Below are 25,145 nucleotides of genomic sequence, written 5' to 3' on the forward strand. Positions count from 1 at the left end.
GCCTTATCAGTTAGTATATGGACACGATGCAGTATTGCCTTGGGAAATTAAAGTTGGCTCTAGGCGAATACGTTCTCAAAATCAGCTGACAGCCGATGATTATAATACTCTTATGAAGGATGAGTTGGAAGATGTGGCGGGTCATCGGTTAAGGGCTTTAGTTAGCATCGAAGAAAATAAGAAAAGAGTAGCCAGATGGTATGACAAGAAGGTGAAGGTAAAGGAGTTTGCCGATGGAGATCTGGTCTGGAAATTGATTTTACCGATTGGGACTAAAAGTTCAAAGTTTGGAAAGTGGTCTCCTAATTGGGAAGGTCCATATCGGATAAATCAGTCTGTTCCTGGTAACGCATATATTCTAGAAACCCTCGAAGGGGTTGTGTTTCCCAGAGCATTAAATGGAAAATATTTAAAGAAATATTACCCTAGTATCTGGATGGATGCATAAAAGTATAAGTGCCGATAACAGTCCTATCGGCTAGAATTATGCAAGGATGTCAATGTCTCATAAAGTGCCGATACAATAAACAAGATTACAAGTTCAACAAGGATTGGATAGCTAATATCGCACGCAGGCGAATCTGGTCGGCTTCCTCCATTTCTTTGATATCGTCATCGGCAGCACCCTCCACAGGCTTGAGTTTTTTCTTCATGGCCAAAGCTTTGCGAGCCTGGATATCTCTTTCTTGCTGAAGGGCTTTGATGGCATTGGGTAGCTGGCTTTCTTCTTGTTGAGCATGAGTTAAGGCTGCATCGACTTCTTTCAATTCAGCCAATAGAGCCATCTTCCTTGCCGATAAATCCAAGATTTTCTGCTTAAGTTCAGCACCCGAAGTCTGCAAGTTGCCGATGCCCTTGTGCTTCTCATCGGCAATTTGTTTCAGTTGTAGCATCTCTTCTTTGAGTTGAGCCTGAGCTGCTCTATCGGCAATACGTTGAGCAGCCCGTTGATATTGTAGTTGGCGGCTTTCTAAATGGGCTGCTGGGAAGAGTACTTCTTCAACATCGGCAGGGACCTGGCCACGGATTGTTTTGAAAATTGCCTTTGCGGGGTCCGAGTCATCTACCAGTTGGGCGGTATCCTGCTGTAGCAAGTTCAGGAGAGCTTCCAACTTGGACTTAGTTTCTGCCGATATTGTTCCCAGTGCAAGGGAAGAACTTGTTTCCTCTCCATCATCGTCAGAGACGTCAATAGCAAAGGAGAATAGGCTGTTTGGGGAGTCTTGTTCCTGAGGAAAAGAAAAGGAGGTCAGTTAAGGATAAGTATGAGTATTGTAAATCAGCTAGGTTAATCGGTTTACCTGTTTCAAGGCAATTTCCTGTGCTTGACTGGAGGAAGCAACCTGGAGTATGCCGTGTGGGGGATCGGCTGAGCTTGCCGATGGGATATCCTCTGTGACTTCATCGGTGGTTGGCTCTTGAGGTATGATGACCGATGACATTGGGGCAGATGTAGGGATCGGCATGGACCTTTGTCGTTTTGGCTGTGCCTCAGCATCTGTTAAAGCTTTGCGCTTTGCTTGGGCATCGGCAACGATTGGCTGGGGGGCATCGGCACTTGTTGGTTGTGAAGCTTGGATATCTGGTACGCTTGCCGATGTACCCAATTGTTGCTGCAAAACAAGTGTAAGGTATGATATTTAACAGATAAAATGAGAAGTCAAGAGGATACCTCTGAAGGTTTGTCAAAAGAAGTGGTGCTTGATATCGGAGGAATTGCCGATGACGATCCAGCAGCAGCTCTTACCCCCTGATGATTAATGTTAATACAGTTTGTGATCGGCATAAGTAGAAATAAACAAGGTTGTTACCTTGAATGCCTTGACCAAGGTTGTAGCAGCAGCCGATGGAGTGGCCCTAGCTGTAGCCAATTTGGACTTAGAGGTGATGGTCTTGGTACGGATCTTCTGGTGAGTCAAAGCAGTTAAGGTGGGGGCGTTGTAGCCGATCGGATGATATCGGGGAAACAGGCTGAAGATCGAAGGGTTTCCCACTTTTGCTCACAGATGGTGCTGGGTTGTTAACCTGTCATAAGAGAGTCAGTTACTGATATATGAAGGGAAAAGCAGAAGGGAGTTAAAAGAAACTTACTGCGTCGTCAGGGATGGCATATTCAGGGTCGATCATGTGCCGATATGTGTGAGCAGAAGTTGCAAACAGTTGTTCCTTCCACTCTCGCCACCATTGCTTATATGACTCGGTGATGAAGGATACTGGCGTCCAGGTGGATATATCAACATCTGTAGTATCGGCATCGGGGGAGAGTTGTACTACCTTGTTCCAATCTGTTCCACAGGTGATTGTTTCCCTGGGTTTGATCACATCGGCAAAGCAAAGTTTGATTGGCAGTTGCCCAAAAGCCAATTGACGGGATACTGCCGATGGGTTGTAAAATTCATACGTAATGTTGGTGTTTTTCCCGCTACCAAATGTATTTACTGGAATTGCCCTGGGAGTAATGATGGCCATCATGAGTTCCTTATCCTGATTCAGGGTGTCATCGGCAAAGTTGAAAAGAAGGGGGAATCTGTTTTCCTCGTCAATATAAGGTACCCAGGCCCTATGATCACGAGAAAGACCATTGTAGAAGCTTTGGAAGAATCTGCCGATCTGGTCTTCATTGGCCTCTGTTCCAGGAAGGACAATTATGGCTTCACCAAAATTGAGGGGTGAGCGTGTTGCCGATTCATCGTCCCCGAGCACATGGTCTTCAGCAATTTCTCGTGGGAATTGTTGGGCAAAAAAGTCCCATTGCAAACGTTTGTGCATATGGGCATTCAGCCACATGTTGATAAACCACCACGGGCCTCCTAGGTTGCCGATGGGTTCGCCAAGCAAAAGTTTCTGAGACACTTGATGAAGAAGATGATAAGTGGAGCTCAGAAGGTATCGGCCAAGAGGAAACCTTACACCATTAGCCAAAAGTTCAGCTGCGGGGAGGAAGGCGTTGGTTGGTCCTACTGATCGACCACAGAAGATAAATTTTTCTAACCACATATTCAAGAATGTGGCATGTTCCCTCTGGTTAAGTGTCCCGGTCTTCTGGTATTCTTGAATGTATCCCGTCCAACCGCCGATGTTGCGGGTATTCACCCTATATTCAGATTTTCTACCATAGATGGAGCCTTCATCGGCAGTTGAAATATCCAAGCCAGTGAGCATGTGGACATCGGCAAGTGTGGGAGTAGCTGGGCCATGTCCAAACATAAAAGTGTTTGTTGTGTCTGACCAGAAGTAAGCAGCTGCAATCATCATTGATTCATTCTTCTGCATATCGGCAATAGATAGCCTAATGCATTGGTCTAACTTCCGTTCTGCCCAGTATACTTGCATCGATCTATTAACCCTCAAGTACCAATCTTTCCACCCTTTGGTGGTTTTGGGCCAAGATCGGAATGTGTCTTTCCATAAATTCAGAGAGAAATTTTGGGCTCTAAAGGGGATTCTGTTAACCTCTGCATTAATCAGATCAGTTGGATCTGGGTTGCCCATTGGTCCTAGGCATTGGACATGCGGCTGATCGGTTGGAATAACTAATTTGTTGCGCAGTTCCTAAGTTTAAAGGATCCGGAGAACAAAAGAAAGGAAAAATCACCAACTGTATGGATTTGCAAAAACTAGGGGAATCAAAGTAAAAGGTAATGGAAGTGGAGCGAACCGCAGGGACGTCGAAGTTGATTGCCATTATCTTGAGGAAGATGGGGGCACGAGCCGGAGACTTGAGGTTAACGCTGGAGAAGAGTTCTTGTTGGTTGAGGTCGCGCAGTTGTTCGTCGGAGTCGCCGCCGGAAAGAGAAAATGTCAAAGATTGGAGTCTGAGGGTAGAAGACGAGTGTTCCGGAGGAATCTATTTATAAGCCGCTTGGAGTAGGGGTATTTTGGACTTATCTCTATACCGCGCGCATGTAGGTCGAGGTGGTTCAGATGGATATGGTAACTGTTCGCACGATAATCAGGGGATTGTACAGATGAGTTGATGGCAAGTAATCATGACTTGGAAGAGATATCGGTACAGGATATTTTAATTCTGAAAATGACAGCATTATCATGTTAAGATCTTGCCGATGGGTTATTGTTTCGGTATCTTAACCATAATCAAGGCAAGAGTGGTTGGCGATTGTGCGATATTTACTGAAGTGCGTGAATCAGGATTAGATTTGATTGGATTTGATAACAGATCAAGTTTTGGCTTGGAGAATGAGTTACGGTAATCGGGCGAAGGCAAACGTTATCTGGAGTAAATTTCGGAGCATTAATGGTTTTATACTCCGAAATTGGGGGGCATGTGTTGACACCGTTTTTTGCACGTGTCAAAATGATCGGAGTGGACTAATCGGCAAGGGGAAAGTTACTGTATATTCTGATAGCCGATGAAAGCCAGCTTGTAAAGATGGTTGCCGATAGCTGGTGGTGGTCGATGGAAATGTTGATTTAGACTCGGGGGTTGCCGATGAGGTTGGAGGTGTTATTGTCGATGCCGATGAAGGAAGACTTGAAGACTACTGCCGATGAAACAGGGAGTATGCCGATGGGAAGGAGGACGATGAGATTTCCATCGTAATTGAGGCGGACAGGGAAATAGATAGGAGTTGATTTCCTTTTCTATATTTGTTAGAGTATGATTCATGTAAGAGTCATGTGTTTCCTTAGATATGGGCTTGGTGTCCTAGTTGTGTTTGGTTGTGTCTCTTTAGATCAGGGTATAAATATGGAGTGAGGGGCAATGTAATAGATATATCAATCAATATCAAAACCAATTTTTACTCCTATTTGCATCTACTTACTTTTCGGCGACTTCGTCAATTTGCATATTTTTCTTTCTCATGAGTTCTCATTGATTCGGCGAGTTGCATCGCTTCAGTGCGACCTTCGGCGATCCTCGAGTTCCGCGTGAGTACCTCTTGGCCGTGACTTCCGGGCGTATCGCTGTTGTCAGGACCAAAGTGCTCGTATCTTCATCCTTGTCGATTAACAGGTCAAATCGACTGGCACGCCTTGGATATCGAATTCGGGTATTAGCCCTTTGTGTTTGCAGATCCACTTTTGCATCAACACATTGGATTACTGCACGTTCTCCTCCTTCCTTCCTACCGCTGTTTTTTTTGAACGAAAGCGGCAGGAGCTCTGCCATTCAATTAAGGAGGAAAGAGTTATATTTACAGGAGGAGCCGGAGCTCAGCCAAGGTCTAGACAACTAGGAAGACTTAATGCAATTGAAAACAGTGTGCTTTTTTATGAAGATCCACCATCTCTTTGATCCTTCCTGCGACTTGCAGGGCCGTGGAATGGGTGTTCTAAAAAATCCTCCGATTCCGCTCTTTCCAAAGGTTCCACACGGTGTAGATGGCTAGACCGTTGAAAGCCCGTTTGCGCTCTTTGGGGATCAAGCGCAAACTGTGATCCCACCAGTCTGCTAGAGTGTTGAAGTTTGCCTGTTGTGTTACATCAATTTCTGTGAAGTGCTCCGAGGAAGTAATATGGCTCCAAACCGCCTCTGCGAAGGGGCAGGCAAGGCATAGGTGGTAGCATGTTTCTAATGGTCCATGGCACAGCGCACAAGCATCGTTATGAGGCCAGCCCGGCTCTGAAGGTTGTCTGCTGTTAGAATTTTGTTTTGAATGAGGATCCAAGCGAAGAGTTTACATTTCTTTTCAGTTTTCGCCTTCCAAATGTTATTTGTGCAGAATCTGCGGTATGAACCCAGGAACTGTGCTCTATAGGCTGATTTGGAGGTGTATTGTCCATTGGTGGTCCATTTCCAAACAATTTTGTCGTCGTTCCTACTGCTGCTACTCATTGCCTTGCTTGTCAGAACATACCTTCTTTTTCTGGACTCTGAATTTGCCAAGACTGCAGGTGCCTCTGATCTATTATTGTGTAAACTAATAATCTACTACTAATATGTAGCACCACGTATGCCCATGGTTCTCTTTCTCTGCATAAACTTGCCATTTGCCAAATTTCTCCACCGGCCCACTTGCATCCACTGCTCCATGCCAGAGTCCTATCTGTGACTAAAGCTTTCTTCTCTTGCACCTAAAATCTGCCCACTGATGAGATGGCTTGTTAATCACATCTCTGCAAAACTAAATCTACTATTCTATACAGTATATAACAGGACCTCTTCATTAATCATCACAGCCTCCGAACATCAATCATGTGCCGGCCACCACTTGCAAGATGGCTCGTGTGTATCTATGCACTGATTTGCGACTGCTCAGACTGCTACTTTTCTTTTTGATCTGCAACTGAACATCATAACAGTGGCTTCAACACACCTTCACGTTGTGATACACGCACACCATGCCAAGGCTCTCTCCTTTGCATCTCAATCTACACCACAACACCGACTAATATGTAGCAGACATGCCCCTCAAACTCTCTTTCTTTACTGATTCTGATTTCACGACAAATCAATTCTACACTGCTCTGCCACATCTTTGTACTACTTGCAGTACTCTCATCCCTTGAGTTGTGGCAACAAGGTCATACTCAGCCCGTTCGCTTGTTATTTTCAGTCAGGACTTATTAGTCATGGTACAATATTTTTCTCTCACAACAAACCAGCATCAGTCAGACTTATCAGTCCAGAAACCAACCAGCGAACAGGTTGACTAAGGAGTGTTTGGTTTCCCCCTCCTAAAGTTTAGTCTCTGTCACATTGGATGTTTGCACACTAATTTAGAGTATTAAACATAGACTAATTACAGAATTAATTACACAGATTGAGACTAATTTACAAGATGAATCTATTAAACCTAATTAGTCGATGATTTGATAATATGGTGCTACAGTAAAAATGGTAATGATGGATTAGTTAGGTTTAATAGATTCGTCTCGTGAATTAGTCATGGCTTCGGTAATTAGTTTTATGATTAGCTTATGTTTAGTCCTCTTAATTAATATCTAAACACCTGCTAAACTTTAGTCCCCGAATCAAACACCCCCTGAATATATGCTTTCCATTTAGAAGATGGACGTTCGCAACTTCAATCAAACCCATGACCAGTCGCTGCAGTGTCACGGTTCAGTACCATGGTAAAGGCTTATACTCCGTAGCGCCGCCTTAGTTGCCGTCAAATCCAAGTGGATGGAGCGTTGATTTTTTTTAAGGGAGCTCTGACTTTATTTATTCAATAACATAAGAACTACATGCTTCATCGGGAGACTCTAAAAATCAAACATGTCTACCTATCGATAAATTTATAGAGCCTCTAGCTAATAAGTGAGCATCGACATTTGATTTTCGTCCTTCATGGACGAACTCCGCTCTAATAAAGCTCCTCCTCACGTTGATCTCCCGCACAATTGGTCCGTATCTGTCGAACCCCTCGTCCAGTAGACTCCTCACCACATTGGCACAGTCACTTGCAATCCTGAAAGAGTGCAAGCCAAGATCGCTGGCCAATGCGAGACCTTCGCAGTAGGCCACGACTTCCATCACCTCCGGGTCGGTGTGCCCTTCCACCACCAGGGCAGACGACCCCAAATAGTTGCCAGCATCGTCTCGGGCTACAGCTGCTGCTGTTGTCTAACCTGAATTCTCGGACATCGCCGCATCAACATTAATCTTTGCCAAGCCACTCGGAGGTCTCACCCAACGCGAGACAGCCGCCGCCACCAGGCGCACCTCTGGGCTCCCTTGGTTGATCTTCTCAAGTTCCCCGATGAACCGTTCAACAAAAGCATGTATCGAGAACGGGCTCTGGAACTGGTTCTCGTGGATCGCCTTGCGTCTTGCAAACCATATTGCCCACAGGCGAACAACCACCGGTGTGATCTCTTCCTGTTTAAGTGAGCTCATAACCTCTGCTAACCAAGCACGGGCGTCCGAACAATGAAGCTGGCCCAGGAATTCGATAATATTCTCATTCTCTAGAGCCCACACACATTTAGTCAGATTGCACTCCAGAAGAGCATGCCTCCACGAATCAGCAGCACCGCACAATACACAGCTCGCATTCGGAGCCATGTTCCTATGGTGTCGCACATCTCCTGTTGGGATCGAGTGTCTGGTCAAACGCCCAGCCTGTTCGGTTGGCTGGTTCGTATCGTTGCTGGTTCGTGAAGAAGTACTGCTGGCTGGTTTGTGTGAGAGAAAAATACTGTTCCGGCTGAAAATTTACGATCGTTTACGGCAAGCCACAGCCAAACGAACAAGCTGCGTAAAAACACCCGAACCTTCGAGGGAACCTCGGTTCTCCACAGCTCGGTCCATTCGTTCTCCTGAGCGCCAACATTTGATCTGCTCGGCCTCCCTTCAGTCCAAGCCGCCCACGACTCTCGGCTTGTTACAAGCAATCGATAAGCTGATCGCACTGAGAAGATTCTGGATTTTTCATAGTGCCATGTCCAGTAATCTTCCTGTGGAAAGGTAGTAAGTGGGATGTTTCCAATCAGCTCCCAATCCGGCGTTGACTTGTGTGTCTGTCAACTCGATTATGGCTACCGCTCGGCCCGCGCTGAGATTGGTCGAGCATTATTTTGTCCCATTGGAACATTCGAGCATGATCCTAACGTAAAGCTCTAAGCAAAACTTGTAAACTGTATCTCGACATCCTACGGACTGTTTTGGGCCTTAAAAATTAACTAGGCCTCCGTGTAGCGCACTTGATCCGACGGGCGATATGACCCCAACCCTACACGGTAAATCAAATCACTACCAGCGGCGTCGGTAGCGTAGCGTGTACCGAGCGAGCAGGTTGCAGTCGTTGCACCGTGTTGGGCTGTTGGCCATTCGCCGGCCGGCGAGGCCTCCCGGACCCCAGTTCGCCGCCGCCGCGAGCTCCTCCCACCCAGCATCGTCGGTGTCCGCGTTAGGTTAAAAGCCAAGGAATGCGTCCGTTTGCAGGTGCGCCGCCTCCGGATTGTATTCTCGATCGTCGCCGTGTCCGATGGCCAGACTGGTAGGACGCGCGTGGCCGCCGACCGGCGAGATTTTTTCTCTCCCGAGTTCCGGTACAGAACGGGATGGAATAGAATGAAATCCATAATTAGTATATAAAAAAGGATATTGCTACCGTGCGTGTGAGCAGGCGCAGCGACTTTCGCTCGTATGCCTCCTTCGTCTTCCTCCTCCCCCGCCTCTTCCCCAACTTCTGCCTCTTCCCCGCCCTCTTCATGCCTGGCTCCGGCGATGTCGCCTCTGCCGCCGCCCTCGACCCCCTCCAGATCCGGCGACGTCGCCTCCTCGGCCTCAGACCTCTGACAAAACCCAAGCGAGCCTGCGGCGGCCTCTTTCTTCAATTCCCATCCCCCCACCCTCACGCTGCCGCCATGGCCATGGGTGCCCCCGCCCCGACCTGGCCCGTCTGCCTCCACCGTCGCCAGGACCCTAAAGCCGCCCTCCCGCCGTCTCCACCGTCTGGCCGGCCTACCTGCCCCGAGCCCCTTCTCTTCTAAGACCACCGGAGTTGGGGAAGAAGGGGGTGGCGCGGGCCGCCGGAACCCTAGCCGCTGCCATCTTCTTCGTCGGCGCAAGCGCGGGCGAGTGGGGCGCGGACACGTGGTGGGGCGCGGGCGGTGGCTTCTTCTCCGTCGGCGGCCACGCTTATCTAACGGCCACGACGCTCGCGACGCGCGCATTGGACAGCGGCGACAGGTGTGTGCTCCGAACGACTAGGTCGTGCGCGCTCGGAAGTAAGCATTTCCGTATAAAAAAAAAGAGTGAGCTCTGTTGCCACATGTCTAAAGAAGAGTTGGGACGCTATCAAGCTGGTTTTAAATTTAATATTAATTAAAGATCCGATCGGATGCATTGCGGACATCCTGAAGAAATACAAAAAAAAAAATCTATGGAGGATGAGAGTTACACGGTGGTTGGTTGAAGTGTATAGCTTAGATTGTTCTCTCTATGATAGAAGTGCGTGGGGTTGAAAATATCTGTATTGTTCTGCAAAATTTGATCTTTAAACCCTAACTCCTCTACTTTGCAGGATGATAGTATGCTTGGATTTATATCCAATAAATTGTGGTCATATAAGCCATGTTCTCTTGGATGCGTCCGAGAAAAATGTGTCAAGCTGAATACCGGACGGCCAACATTCTCTTGTACATATATCTTGCTGGCTTTTAGTTTGATAGGTTAAACTTTTGCTTTTGCTTTATGTTTTTATTGCTTACTTAATTCCAGTCTTTGTTTCAAGTTTGATGGTTTTTCTGTCTTTTTACCTTTTGTAATATACTAGCAAATATTATATTTTGTTTCTTATCAGAACTATATCAACAACCGGCATCTCTACCAGCTTTAGGAGTTTTTTTTGTGTGCTCCTCCATCTCTGCCGCTATGGCAAGAAGCGCAACGGAACCATCTGTTGAGTTGCACCTGAACATGGCCGTGTGATGGAGCATGCGGGGCTTGAAGCACGCACAGGGGAGGGCACGACCAAGCTCGCGAAAGCCGGAAAGCGCATGGGTGCGCGGGACTGCGGAGCCCCGGAGGCACTCATCTCCCATGGTGCAGCGGTGCCGAGACTGAGGCGCACTGCGGGTTGTTAGGAGCTCTAAATGCTCTGTTTGTTTGGGTTTGTTTGGTTGATAAACCATGACTGAAAGTATTATTGACTGATTTGGTGAGAGAAAAAAATAATATTTATTGGCTCAAAAAAATATAGCTTATAAGTATGGTTGGCCGTTTGATCTTTGTTGGTTGCATTCGTTTTGCTGACGATTGAGAGTGGATGGTGGAGCTGCCCCTGCCAACTTGGCGAGTAGTACACGCTCCTTGCCCGCTTCATGATTTGTTTCGTCTATGTTTTTTTGGCAAAACATACGATATGCTTTGATTTTTTGGTTGGGTGTTTGCTTCATTGGTTAGATATAGATATATATCACTATAGCAGACGTGTGTTTTGCCGAGTGCAATTACACTCGGTAAAGAAGGCTTTGCACTCGGTAAAGCCTTTGCCGAGTACTGCACTCGGCAAAAAGCTGTCGGCATATCCCTTTATGGCAAATGCTTCTTTGCCGAGTGCCGCATATCGGGCACTCGACAAAGGATTTTCCGAGTGCTACGACGACACTCGGCAAAGAAAAGCCGCCATGACGGTCAGGTCACTGTGACGGCCCCTTTGCCGAGTGCCACGCGTCGGCACTCGGCAAAGAAATGTGTTTTTTATTTTTATTTTTTAAAAATGTCTGGCACTCGGCAAAGCTTGTTTTCTTTTTTTTTATTTTCTTTGTCGAGTGCTGTAGGTAGGCACTCGGCAAAGCAATTTTTTTTTAATTTTCTTTGCCGAGTGTCTTGCCCATGGCACTCGGCAAAGCTGGGAAGCTTAGTGTCCCAGATTTCCAGCTTTGCTGAGTGTCATGGTCATGACACTCGGCAAAGAAGTGAAAAAATTCAATTTTTTTTTGGTTTTTAGTCTTCCATCGTTGCAAACAAGATATACATCCTATATATATATAACACAACTATATATCACACAAATGTATATCACAATCCACCATAAACACAAACATAGCATACAAGTATCACAATCTCAACTTCCAGGTCCAAAGTCCAAACACACAAGCATAGTTCACAAAGTTCACAAGTGCATTATATCACAACGGTTGCCATTTAAAGCTCACGGCGACGGTCCGGGTTGGGATGGCCCAACGTGCGATCCCGGCGACCCTCTGAGGTGGTTCGACGCCGCCCCCGATTGATGCTGCACAAAATAGAAGAGATTGCACATGAGCGACGAGAGAAGAGATAAATATGCAAGATAAATATCCGCCACCACCACCACCACATCACCGCCATCACCAACACTTTACCACCACCACCATGACCACCACCACCACACCACCACCACCACCATGAGCACCACAACACCGTGACCACCACCACCAACACCACACCACCACCACCACCATGACCACCACACCACCACTAGGTTTCTCTAGGTTTCTCTAAGTTTTAGCATAGAAAGTAAAACTTCGTACTTATACTCATCGGGGTAGAATCAGGACATTGTGGAGGTGGATCTAGAGCAAGCAGCGTCTGTGGGATCGCCCAACCTTGTTGCTGGCCAATTTGCTGCATGAACTTGATCATCTCGGCCATCTGCCGCTGATCTTGCTCCCGCTGGGCCTCCAAAGCCTGTAGCCTCTGTCGCTCGGCCTCCCGCTCGACCTGCAGTTCCTACACCTGGGCCTGCAGCATTTGACCCTAATGTTTTAATAATGCATAGGTAAGGTATGTAAAAGTCAAAGAACGACGAATGAAACAGTAATGCTTACCTGGAGTGCCGACACCACGGTCGGCCGTTGGCGTATGGGCACGCTTGAGCTCGTGCTCGCTGCTCGGAGCTGGTGGAGAGGAGGAGTAGAGGTTGTGTCGAGGACGTCGTCGCCAATCTAGAACCGCCCATGCTTCTTGCCTTGCCCCACCCTCATCATGAGCTGAGGATCAAGGCGCTCCTCGGTTCTCGGATCGTAGCCCGGCCCATGGACTGACCTTGCCGCCTCCGTGTACAAAGAGAGGCGGGTGTGGACGCTGGAGTTGGTGTACGCCTCAAGCGGGCATCTGGGTCATACTCGATGTCGGCCGTCGCCTTGCCCATGTGAGCCAGAGCATATGCCTTGAGTTGACCAACTGGCTGGCCACCGTGTGCATCCGACTACGAGAAAGACAGCAACATGTGGTTAGAAATGATGCAGAATTGAGTGTGGCTAGATTAGAGCAATGACAGAGACTTACATATGCCTTTGCATATTTGCTGAGGCTGCGGCTGCCCTGATGGTGAGGTACACCTGGCATCTGCAAACGCCTGTCGTGGGCCTCCTCGTGCTTCTTCTGCCAGTCCCCATCCAACCAGGTGTCCACAATATATTCCCAGCAATCGGAGTGGGTGGCGCACTAGCTTGGAATCGCCTACAGGACATCAAGTAGACGACATATCAGAAGATCAAATTAGGCATACTTAATCTCAAAAGAAATGAATATTCATGGTTTGTATTTACCTGTATGTACTACTCCCTTGTCAACGTCATCCGTCTTGCCTCCTCTTTGTTGACACGCCTGAGTAGGAACTTGGCGTTGTAGTCTATGTGGGCCTGGAGGCGGGACTCGTAGTGCAAGTCCGTGACACGCCTTTTACAGGAAGCGTAAGCCACCTGATACGCACTTTTCTCCTATCCCTCCTAGATTCTAAAGAAGTCCTGCATAAAGACACGAGGTATCCATTATTTTATTTCAAGAATGTCCAATGAATGCGAGGAATTTAGGAATGTAGTGCAAGAAAGACTTACCCACAACTCCCTAATCACCCGATCTGCCTTGTTTCTGCAGCGGATGCCATTATGATCTGGAGCATCCTGCATGAAGGGCATAGTGGTCGAACATCCAGGCCAACTCCCAATCCTGATCTCCTTTCCTAACCAGGCCAGGGAAGTGTTCCCTGCATAGAAGTCCCAAGATGCCATTCACATTGCGTGCCGGGGCCGCCTGGTCCACAAGCACCCAGTTCCTGCATAAGTGGTCCACAATAGTTATTAGTTGTTATTATGATTTTTCAACATATCAAATGAAGAACATATGAAGTTACTTACTTATCGCCCTCGGGTGCAATCAGTGGGCGCCTCTCAACAGGTATCGGTCACTTTGGGAGATTTGCAGGACCTCGCTGGTAAGGCTTCGATGTACCAGAGGAAGTGGAACCCCCTACCGTCGCCGCCTCCTCGTCCTCCATCGCTGGAACCGCCTCCTCGTCCTCCGTCCGTGGACCCCTGTCCCCGTCCACCATGTGTTGAAGGTCGTCATCGTGCACAGAGTCGCGTGAGGAGCCACGCCCGTGGTCAGTCAACGGTTCCCGCCTGGGCCTACCTCTCAGCCTCCTCGGCCTCTCTGACGCCTCCGCCTCCTCAGCCACCGCCATGTCCCTCCGGTTGGCGTAAACCGAGGGGCAGCTCCTCCTAGTGGGCCCCATCACCTGCAATTAAAAAGAGTAAACCAGTAAGTACAGATAAACAAGACGTACTTAGTAAGAGATGCAAAATAAAGAAAATGTAATTACAAAATAACATAGTATTACATGTATTTCTAATATTCTTCATGATCGGGATTATCTGGACGATAGGTATCATCATCACTATCAAGATTGTCCAAATCATCAACAGCCTCATCCTCATCGTTGTCATTGCCTAGTCGTAGTCCGTCAAGCATTTCCAAGTCCTTTGGATCATGCACCTCATTTGCAACGTCCTCGTCAACAACCCATTCCTCGTCTACTTCCATTTCGATCTCTCCGGTTAAGTCTATCTCAAGCATCCCTAGTAGCCCCTCTTCTTGTTGATAGAACTCTCCGTCACGTGTGTTTGGGTTCAAGTTGTAATCATCAGGGTTTGGCACGAGGTAATCTACCGTGTGGTGATACCTTGTGCACAATATACCAACTCTGAAGATGTGGGTCGGTTTTGTAAGCATATGGACAATAATAAACTTGTGTGGCTTGTTGAGCCACAATATAGACATTTTCTCCTGGATAGAAGGAATCCTATCGAGTTTCGACTATCCCAAGTTGATGGGACTTTCTCGATACTGTAGGATCAAACCACTGACATTTGAATATGATAGGATTAAGTGCTTTGGAACCACGGTAGTCGAGCTCGTATATTTCTTCAACTGTCCCATAATACTCCTCCTAATCAATGCCGGGCATAAATACTTCGGTATTCGTGGTCCTTGGATTGGGACGACTCAGCTCGTACCTTGTTGTGTGGAAGCGATATCCATTCACGTCATAAGCATTAAATGACAAGACCTTATAGTCAAAGCCATTGGCCACCTATCGTAATTTAGCACTTATAGACACATCCCTTTGGCACTGCAAGTTCAAGCAGGAGAGAAATGAAATCAGGCAACCTGGAACGTCAAACTTAGTAAGAGCTAAGTTGGTCGGTACCTTTTTTTGGAACCATGTAATGAAATCAGGCAAACCATGTTGAAGAAGGGTCTCTCGTTCATGGTCAGAAGGTGGCCTTGAATGATGCCAGGATTCATCAAAAAATTCCCTACACCGATAAGGAACAATGTTGTTGGATGTACAAAAGTTACGGAGTATGTAACAAGTTCATTGAGAACTTACCCCAGATACGTTTCCACTTCATCAAGGTTGGTCAACATGTAGAGTATGATCTTGCGCCACTCTTCATAGCTCAAGGTCTTTGTGGTCGCTCCACTTGCTCTCCTGCGTGGCCCTTTGAAAAGGCTAAGGGTCGATTCATTTTCGTCCTTGTTGTACCGAGCGGGTGGATTATGCACGCTAGGAAGGTTCTCATTATAGTATGTTGTTGTGAAGTTTGACACCTCCTCATGAATGAATGTCTCAGCAATGGAAGCCTCAATCATGCCTTTGTTTCCACATTTCTTGCGAATAGTCTTTAGACATCTCTCGATTGGATAGCACCAACGGTTCTGCACGGGCCCCCCCCATTCGTGCCTCGGACGGGAGGTGCAAAATCAAATGCTGCATCGACAAGAAAAAGCCAGGTGGAAAGATCTTCTCCAACTTACAGAGCAACAGAGGTGCCGCTTTTTCCAACTCCTCAACCACTTTCACAGATACCTCCTTGGCACAAAGCTGGCGGAAGAAAAAGCTCAACTCTGCCAGCACCTTCCAGACATTCTCAGGGACATAGCCTCAAACCATCGACGGAAGAAGCCGCTCAATCCATATGTGGTAGTCATGACTCTTCATCCCTAAGACTCGGCCAGTCTCTAGGTTCGCTCCCCTCCTTAGATTTGCTGCATACCCATCCGGGAACTTTAACGTCTGCATCCATTATATCACTTCCGTCCTGTGCTTCTTTTCTAAGACATAATCGGCCTTAGGCCTTTTCCATGGCTTGCCGTCTCTTGGAGGCAGCATCTCTAGCTTTGGTTTATCGCATAGTGTTGCCAGGTCCACTCTGGTCTTAGGGTTGTCCTTTGTCTTGTCAGGAATGTCTATGAGTGTTGCCCAAAGTGCTTCGGTGACATTCTTCTCAGTGTGCATTACATCTATATTATGTGGAAGGAGAAGGTCATCAAAATAGGGAAGCCTCTCCAAGCCCGACTTATGAGTCCACATATGTTTGACACCATATCCCACAAAGCAATCTTTCTTTGGATTATCTTTCTTTCGACTATCTTTCTATGGATTGACCACGAGAGCATCTATCTGAGTATGAACCTAGGCACCAGTCATCTTCTGAGGTTCAGGGTCGGTCACCTTGACACCTTTCGTGAAGTTCTTGGTGTCTTATCTGAATGCATGGTTAAGAGGGAGGAACTGTTGATGCTTGTCGAACGACGAAAACTTGCCACCCTTCTTCAACCAAATGAACTCCAGAGTTGTCTTGCATACCGGGCATGGGAACTTCCCGTGGATACACCAAGCGCTGAATATCCCATACACCAGGAAGTCATGCATGGAGTACTGGTACCAAACATATATTTTAAAGTTTTTCTTTATAGCTCGGTCGTAAGTCCATACCCCTTCATTCCAAACACTGATCAATTCATCATAAACAGGCTCCATGTACACACCCATTTTGTTTCCTGGGTGTCCAGGAATTATCAACGTCAAGAATATGTTTTGCCGTTGAAGGAGGACCCCAGGGGGGGAGATTGAGGGGGATAGCGAACACGGGCCAACAAGTGTATGGGGCTGACATCATTCCATAAGGATTGAACCCATCCGTTGCTAGCGCAACACGTACATTACGGGCCTCAAGATCTTTGTCACGATGCTTGCGATTAAAGCTTTTCCATGCTCCACCATCAGCTAGATGTACCATCTTATCAGGATTGTATCGAATGCCATTCTTGTGCCATGTCATCTGTTTCGTGGACTCCTCGGTCATGAATAACTGTTGGAGCCTTGGTGTGATCGGAAGGTGCCGTAGGACTTTCATGGGGATCTCAAGCTGCTCCTTCTAGCCATCACCTTTGTCTACCTCCACATACCTAGAGGATTTACACTTTGGACAGTACTTTGCATCCTTGTGATCTTTCCTAAATAGGACGCACCCCTTCGGACAACAATGTATCTGCTCATACGACATCTTAAGTGCACGAAGGAGTCTCTGTGACTCGTAGAAGCTGCTCGGCAGAATATGACCCTCCGGAAGCAGCCCACCAATAACTGCCAACATACCATCGAAGCAGGCTCGACTCATGTTGTACTGGGACTTCAAGCCCATTAGACGTCCAATGGCATCCAGTTAAGAAACCGTTGCCTTCTCGTGTAGGGGCTTCTGTGCCGAAGACAACATTTTGTAGAACGCCTTTTCGGTTGGCTCTGGCTCCTCCTCCTCATCCTCCTCCTCCTCCTCCTCCTCCGTAGGTCTTTCAATGAACGTTGCTTCGTGAAAGTCACCTAACCATCCTGCTACCCCACCATCAGCATCAAACACCTCCAAGCGTGGTCTCACCACCTCCTCTCTAGTACAATGGGCTTCACCATGGAACACCCACCGGGTATAGTTTGGCGTAAATCCATACTTGCAAAGATGTTCCCCCATGATCTTTCTTGTTTTTCTTTTCCTGTTTCCGCATTCGCTATAGGGACAGAATGTGTCTCTCGCTCCATTAGCTGCCTTGCCAAATGCTTGGTTCAAGAAACCCTCGGTCTTGTCCATCCATTCAGGGGTGATTTCAGCCTAACTTGGGCGGCCCGTGTACATCCACTCATGGTTATCCATCCTCTAGCATATACATAAGCGAGTAATATAACCACCAATTGGATCTGAATGGCGTGCCTACTATCTAATGGGTGAGAATAGGTCCTAATCCCACCCGCAAATGCATAGATGAGGTTAGTTTACATGCTCTACTCCGATCCGAGATAGAATTTCGGCAGCACCTTCCCACTGTTCTCCCGATACACATCCTGGAAGGGAGAGTGTGTATCCGAAGAACAATAGGGAGGTGGTGCCAAAACTCTATCTTAGATCAAAGCAGAACATGGAAACTACCCCATCTACGCATCCGAGGGCTGTCCAAAAAAGTGGACAATCTAAAACAGATACGGCCTTAGATATGTGAAGATCCGCATACCTCCAACCGTATCTGTTTCGAACAGGAGACGCCTAACTGGGTTACACCGATCTACGACAACGATAAGGAAGAGAGGTTATTTATACCTAGAGTGGTGGTGGAGTCAGGCTAGCGGGGCAGTGGTGAGGCGACGCTGTGCAGGCAGGACCGCAGCGCCGACGAAGACGATTGGGGTCGCCTACGTACTCTGGGTCCCCTCCGACGGGTCCTACTCTGCAAAAGAAGAATTATAATACTATAAGTTAAAAATTTTGGTAGAACCTCCCCTGTACGGGGAGGTTTCCAAAACCTGCAAGAAAAAAGCCGGGACGATGACCGACAGCATATATACGGCACGAAGGCCCACACATCCACGTACGTCATGAAGGCCCACACATCCACATACGGCATGAAGGCCGTCAATGACATACAAGGCACGGAGGCCGACAACCGGGGGGGCTTTATACCTTGGGTGGCGGTAGAGTCGGGCGACGTGGTGCCGGGGTCACCTTCGTCTCCAGCGAGGGGCGGGGATGACGGCGGGGACGAACGGCGAGGGGCGTGGCCGGCGGCCGAGGCTCCTCCTCCTCCCATCTCCTTCTCCTCCCTTCTCCTTCTTCCTTCTCCCTTCTCCTCTCCTCCACCTCCCTTCTCTCCTCTACTCTCCCGCTCCTCCTCTCCTCCACTCCGGTAGTTCAGGGGCGGGGGGCAGCCGGGGCAGGGCACCACCGGTGGGTCCGGCGATGGAGCGGGGCCGGGGTGGGGCCGACTACGGTGGAGGTCGGGCGGCGGCGGGGCGAGGCTAGGGCGGGGCGGTGCACCACCGGCCGAGGAGGGCAGACCCGGGCACGGGCCGACCGTGGCGGAGGTCCGGCGGCGCCGGTGGTCCGCGACGGCGGGGCGGGGCGGCGCATCACTGGCCGGGGAGGGCAGACCCGGGCATGGGTCGGCCGCGGCGGAGGTTCGACGGCGCTGGTGGTTCGCGGCGGCAGGGCGGGGGCGGGGCGCGCGACTGTCAGAGGGAGAGTGGGAGCGGGCCGGCTGGCCCGCTAGGGTTAAGTGGGGCGGCCCTTTGTCGAGTGCCAAGATGCGGGCACTTAGCAAAGAAATTCAGGGGTTCTTTTAATCCGAAAGATGAAAAAAATTTCGGAATATTTTTTGCCAAGTGCTGCAAGCCTGGCACTTGGCAAAGAGGTTCCTTTGCCGAGTGCCAATTCCGACACTCGGCAAAGTATTTTTTTTGTTTTTAAATTTTTTCTGTGGCATTTATACAGTACCTTGAAGCACATGTTCCAATTTGGAACTTTTCTATGACTTTTTGGTATATTTTTTTAAATTTTTATGTTTACTTGAATTTTTCTCGAAAAAGTAAATTTGAACTGTAGGTGCATGAAATATTGGAATTTAGCGATTCAAAAAATGGTATTCATGTTTTTGAGTGTATTTTGAGGTCGTGTACAGGGACATTCGTGAAATTTCGAACATCTGTTTCACGAAACATGACCACCAACTTGTTAAAAAAGTGTTTTTAATTATATAAAATGCAAACGAAGTCCGAAAATCACGAAACTTGTCGAGGTGTCGTGTCATCGCATGTAGAGGCTATGTCTGGGTTTTAGGCATCGTACGTCACAACTTGCTCGGAAACTTCTAAATTTTTTACCACAGCCTCTACATGCGATGACACGACACCTCGACAAGTTTCGTGATTTTCAGACTTCGTTTGCATTTTATATAATTAAAAAACACTTTTTTAACAAGTTGGTGGTCATGTTTCGTGAAACAGATGTTCGAAATTTCACGAATGTCCCTGCACACGGCCTCAAAATACACTCAAAAACATGAATACCATTTTTTGAATCGCTAAATTCCAATATTTCATGCACCTACAGTTCAAATTTACTTTTTTGAGAAAAATTCAAGTAAACATAAAAAAATTAAAAAATATCCCAAAAAGTCATAGAAAAGTTCCAAATTAGAACATGTGCTCCAAGGTACTGTATAAATGCCACAGAAAAAATTTGAAAACAAAAAAAAACTTTGCTGAGTGTCGGAATTGGCACTCGGCAAAGGAAACTCTTTGCCGAATGCCAGGCTTGCAGCACTCGGCAAAGACAACACGTTTGCCGAGTGCTAACGGCCAGCACTCGGCAAAGGATAACGGAGGGGCTACCGGCGTCGCCTGAGGTATTTTGTCGGGGGTCAAAGAGGACGTTTGCCGAGTGTCCCTCTTTGCACTCGGCAAAGACGGCCTTTGCCGAGTGCCGGCTTTACCGAGTGTGGCACTTGGTAAACTACCTCTTTACCGAGTGCCCGTGTTTCGACACTGGGCAAAACGCCAAACACTCGGCAAAGAGCGCGTCTCCCGTAGTGTATAGATAGTGGCTTGCGCATGTGATGTTTTTTTAGCCACCGGAGATCGTGCTATGTTCGGATTGAAAAATAGTGGTTTGACTCGATGATCTCCTACACGGAACGGAAGTTCCGCACGACAAAAGAAAAAAAGGGTTACGTGACTCGTGAGCTGGACAGGAAAAAAAAAGAGACGCAAGTAATAGGTGCATGCTTGGGAAACCAGCTTGACGACGTGCAATCCGAGACGGTTTGTGACTCGGAGACGATAATATTCAGATTAGCAAGAATCGGAGGGTCTATTTGATTAGGACTCCTAGCTATAAAGATTAGGATTATTATTTGGAATCGCAGAGATCTATTTGAATTTGGATTCGTACCTATCCAGAACCTATCATATAAATCAGGAGAGCTATTTACAGACCAACAGAGGCAGTTTTCACGTTCACAGAGTTAGTTAAGGGGAGGTGGACGAAAAAAAATAATCTAAAATTTTACCTCTTTATTAATAGGTATAGATATAGATTTACTTACTTTCAGCTTTGTTTTCTTTCATACAAGAAAACTAAAGAAAATATCTGAAAACCTAAAAAAAATCTCTCTAGTTCAGGTACAGAACAGGATGGAATTCCATATAAAAAAGTGAGTGAACTATGCTTGCGCATGTGTAAAGAAGGGTTGGGTTGCAATAACGCTGAGTAATTTGAAGATCTGACGGATCCATTGTGGACACCATGAATTTTTTTTAAAAAGAAAAAATCTATGGAGGATGAGAGTTAGACGGTGGTTGGATGAAGTGTATAGCTTAGATTGTCTTGAATGATTAAATGGCCGGTGTATTTCGTTAGTGCTTCTCCTGGGTGGTGAAAATATCTGGAGTGCTATGCAAAATTTGATTTTTAAACCTACTTCCCAGTTTGCTTCGATTTACCGAATAAATTGAGGTTATAGTCACAAACAGGAGCCGAAATAATTTTACTTGCAAAACCATGCGCCGTCTCTAGTTACTGGTCATTCATCGCTCTCCTTCCATGTGGGCACGAAAAGTCCACCACCTTTTTTGAGGTAAATTCCGAAATGAACGAATGTTTGGCGTTTTCTGGAGCAATTTTCTCTAACTAGTTATGTTATATAACATTGGTTTGCTAGGAACGTGCCCTTACTAATGGACTTTGCCCCATATGCGGAAAACTTTTATGTCTTCAAGTTCAGCTGACGAGCTACCGCCGCCGCCTTCTGCGTTTCGGCGAGCTCCGCTACCGACCCGGCGTCTTACGTATACACCAAAATAGAATTACATGTATGTATTTGAGCGCAGGAGCGGAGCCAAGGAGGCCATGCCCCCCTAACAGTACAAACTTTTTTTATATCATATATATATATACTTTAATAGCCTAAGTTTATATTAAAAAGGGTATAATAAATAAAATCTTGTTATATAGGTCTATTGATATCTTCTAGACAACAAAATCGTATAAAAATAATTAAAATAATATATTTCAATTTATCCAAATTTGTTTGCCTGTATGATAGATAGGTCATATTTATTGTTTTTTTTTGCTTCACTAAATACTTATGTTTAATTATATTTTATGTTTTGCTGAATGCGTACTTAGCTAGCAATAACAATTCGGTGATCGTCTTTTTTTATTGTGAATCGTAGTATAGACGCAGACGCTCCAATATGGTCACTTCCGAAATACTAAGCCAGCACATTTCAAGATTCATGAGTCATTACATGCGTCCCATTGTTGACATACATGGTCACCTACCGCGGGTACGAGCACTTCCAAAATAATAAGCCGATAGATTTCAAGATTCATGAGTCATCGTATGCGCCTTATTGTTCAAAGACATAGTCGTGTACCACGGAAAGAATAGCAAGCATGGTTAAATCGTTAAATAATAGGATAAAACCAGAACAGTAGGAGGCTAACCCCGGTGTAAAAATCTAAACAAATAGGCTACACTCAGTTCTCTACATTGAAACTCTTAGGACATAGAAGATTTGTGGTTGTTTGGTAATTTGTGCTATGTTTCTGTTGTGGGTGATATTCTTGGTATATCTGTGATGGTAACAATGGTTATATATATAAATGTCTATGCTTAGATCTCAGCGATATAAAGCCATGCTTATCAAGCGTGGGCACTGCTAGATTCTGTTCTCTGGTCTTTTTAAGTCACTGCAGCGTCGTCTTCCCTGTTCTCTTGTCCTCGGACGCGTCCGAGAAAAACCTGTCAAGCTAACACTGGACGGCCAACGCACCAAACACAGACCTAATCAGTTTATCAGTCATCAGCAGTTCAGCACAGCCCATTCTTCGGACGCCAAAAACATTTGCCGTTAAATAACCCGCGCCGCTCGCATTATTGTGGCAGCCACCACCAGGCAGTTCCGAGCTAGCTTAGCTTCGGCCGGTTGCCTCCCACTCCCACGCCTTGCTTACAAGCCAAAGCCTCGGCCTTTGTCTTTCTCCTCCCGTGCTCGTCCCTGGGCTCCAGTGCGGTGCTCCACCGTACCACACCAATGGAGGCTCCGCTCCTCCTCCCCATCTCCGCCGCCTCATCCTGCGTCGACATCACCACCGCCGACGCCGCGCCATCGGGCCGTGACGGCCGTCCGGCGCCCTCCTCCTCCCCTTCCACGCAGAGCATCGTCCTCCGCCTGGCGGCCGTGATCACCGTCGCGTGCGCGTCCCTGTTCGCGCAGCACGAGGCCGGCAAGGGCTTCGCCGTCGCCGTCGCGAACGACGCGCCGCGGGGCAGCGCCGTGGGGCGGCGGTTCGACCTGCTCTTCGTGTCCAACGGCCGCGCCGAGCGCGCCCTGCTGCACGCCAGCCGCGGCGTGGAGCGCGCGCTGTTCCCGGACCCGTCGTTCCCGCGCAGGCAGGTCCGCCGCGTCACCGTCCGGATGGCCGGGAGCAACCTCACCGCGGGCGCCACGGTGCACGCCGCGGCTCCAGGGGAGTACGTCGTCACCCTGAGCCCCAGTCTCGTCGCGTCGACCTCCGCCGGCTCCGCCGCCGACGCCGCGCTGCGCCGCGCCGTCGCGCGCATGTGGCTCTGGGACGGCCGTGGCGCCGCCCCCGCGCGCGTCACCGAGTCCATGGTCGAGTACCTCGCCTCCGTCGCGGTGGCCTGCGACGGCGCCGAGGCAGAGGCGGCGGCGACACCTCTGTCGGACGAGGACGGGTGCAGCATGTCGGCGCGGCTCCTGAGGCACCTGGAGGCGCGGCGCGAGGGCTTCGTGGCGCGGCTGAACCGCGCGATGAAGGACCGGTGGAGCGACGCCGCCGTGGACGCGGCGCTCGGCGCGCCGGCACGGCTCGCCTGCGCAGGGGCGACGACGACGACGCCATTGACCGGTCAGGACGACCCCACCGCCGCCGCCTCCGCGGCGCTGGTTGGCTCCGGCTCCACGTCGGACGCCGCCCGTGGGTCCAGCGTGGCAATGTGAGGCTGGGAGGCAAGGGCAGTTCTGGTATTGTACACGCCCACGCACGCCACGCGCCCGGTGTATGGATGTGTATATTAAAGTAAAGGGAGCGCCGGCTAATCTCGCCAGGTGGGCCATGGCCGCGGCCCTAATGGTGGCTGGAGGTGAGTGAGTGGTCGCTGTCATGCACGGTACCTCGTAGTTTCATTTCATATGCGCTATTGTAGAGATGCTTGAGCTCCAGAGTTGCTTGTAAATGGTGGTAGTAGTACTACAAAAAAATATGGTTACATGTCATACCAAACGTGATGTGAGAAGTGGATTTTTGTTGGTGACGTGGATGAACATGTGAACATGGTAGTTGATAATGATACGAAGAAGGTTCTAGGCTCCTGAGTCCTGATCTGTGGCTGAGCAAAACGCAGGGGCCGGCCCCAGGTGCTGGCGATGCGTTCTATCGATCGCTGCCAGTGATGCTCTCGCGTATATAATATACGAATGTGATCCGTCCATGGCTAGTGGTTCCAGCATGTAGGATTGCAGTTGAGCAGTGATTGATCCCAGAAACTGATCAGGTCGATCCGTGTGAGGGTAGGTTGGAGTCGCCTCAGCTGTGAATTTGTGATCCACAGAAACACCGACCAAACCAAGCCATCCAGATTGGCCAAAAAAGACAAACTTTGAGTTTCATGTTCAGCCTAAAAATTTAAACTTGTTTCAAAAGGTGGGAAATTGAAGTTCAGCGCTCCCCCTCGAGCGACAAGATTTTGCACAAACTTGGGTTGCCTTGCCATGCCATGGAGAGAGCATGCAGGCAGGTCGCAGTCTGCGCTTGGCTGGTTGCTACCCACCCAGTCATGCATGTCTTCAGTTCCCAAGTTTGTTTAGAGCAACTTGCAGCATTTCTTGCGCCGGCTGCACACCGCGCTTTAACGATTAGTTGTGGGCACCCGAGTCAGCCGCCATGTGGAATTCTGGATCAGAAAGGAACGGCGATAATAATACTACATACACAAAGAGTACGTGCATTATTGCTGAATCCAACCACTGCTTACGACAAAGATAAACCACACTGTATTATTGAACAGAGCAAGAGAAAAGATTGTTGGTTCAGGTTCAGGGAACTTTTTGGGATATAGGTGAGTGATGGTCCCAAAAGGGAAGGAGGCCCTGCTCACCTCGCTGGAAAAAGTTCAGAGCTCTGAACGTGACTGCCGATCCATTCTGCTCCGTTTCTTCAGAAACGAGTGCTGAACTTATCGCAGCTTCTGACATCAAATGTGCGCCTTTTTTTCTTTCCAAGAACGCCGATGTGCGTCGTAGCCTGAAGAACGTGCAGCTAGCTTTGCAGCC

At 48.1% G+C, this 25,145-nt stretch overlaps 3 protein-coding genes across 3 annotated transcripts; 1 reads left to right on the forward strand and 2 right to left on the reverse strand.

Annotated features, from left to right (window-relative positions):
* Window positions 1–408: 408 nt before the first annotated feature.
* Window positions 409–1,938, reverse strand: LOC136513833 (uncharacterized). Its single transcript, XM_066507808.1, has 4 exons — window positions 1,812–1,938; window positions 1,673–1,750; window positions 1,302–1,613; window positions 409–1,229 (listed from the first exon to the last, which is right to left on the reverse strand). Exons 3-4 carry the CDS (start codon window positions 1,464–1,466, stop codon window positions 534–536), a joined length of 861 nt encoding a protein of 286 aa, XP_066363905.1. The 5' UTR covers window positions 1,467–1,613; window positions 1,673–1,750; window positions 1,812–1,938; the 3' UTR covers window positions 409–533.
* A 5,593-nt stretch (window positions 1,939–7,531) lies between these two features.
* Window positions 7,532–7,972, reverse strand: LOC136511282 (uncharacterized). Its single transcript, XM_066505408.1, has one exon. It carries the CDS (start codon window positions 7,970–7,972, stop codon window positions 7,532–7,534), a length of 441 nt encoding a protein of 146 aa, XP_066361505.1.
* A 14,624-nt stretch (window positions 7,973–22,596) lies between these two features.
* On the forward strand, window positions 22,597–24,127 carry LOC136512896 (uncharacterized). Its single transcript, XM_066506908.1, has one exon. It carries the CDS (start codon window positions 22,884–22,886, stop codon window positions 23,811–23,813), a length of 930 nt encoding a protein of 309 aa, XP_066363005.1. The 5' UTR covers window positions 22,597–22,883; the 3' UTR covers window positions 23,814–24,127.
* Window positions 24,128–25,145: the final 1,018 nt, after the last annotated feature.

The sequence above is a fragment of the Miscanthus floridulus genome, chromosome 16 (genome assembly GCF_019320115.1).
Source record: "Miscanthus floridulus cultivar M001 chromosome 16, ASM1932011v1, whole genome shotgun sequence".
Taxonomy (NCBI): Eukaryota; Viridiplantae; Streptophyta; class Magnoliopsida; order Poales; family Poaceae; genus Miscanthus; species Miscanthus floridulus.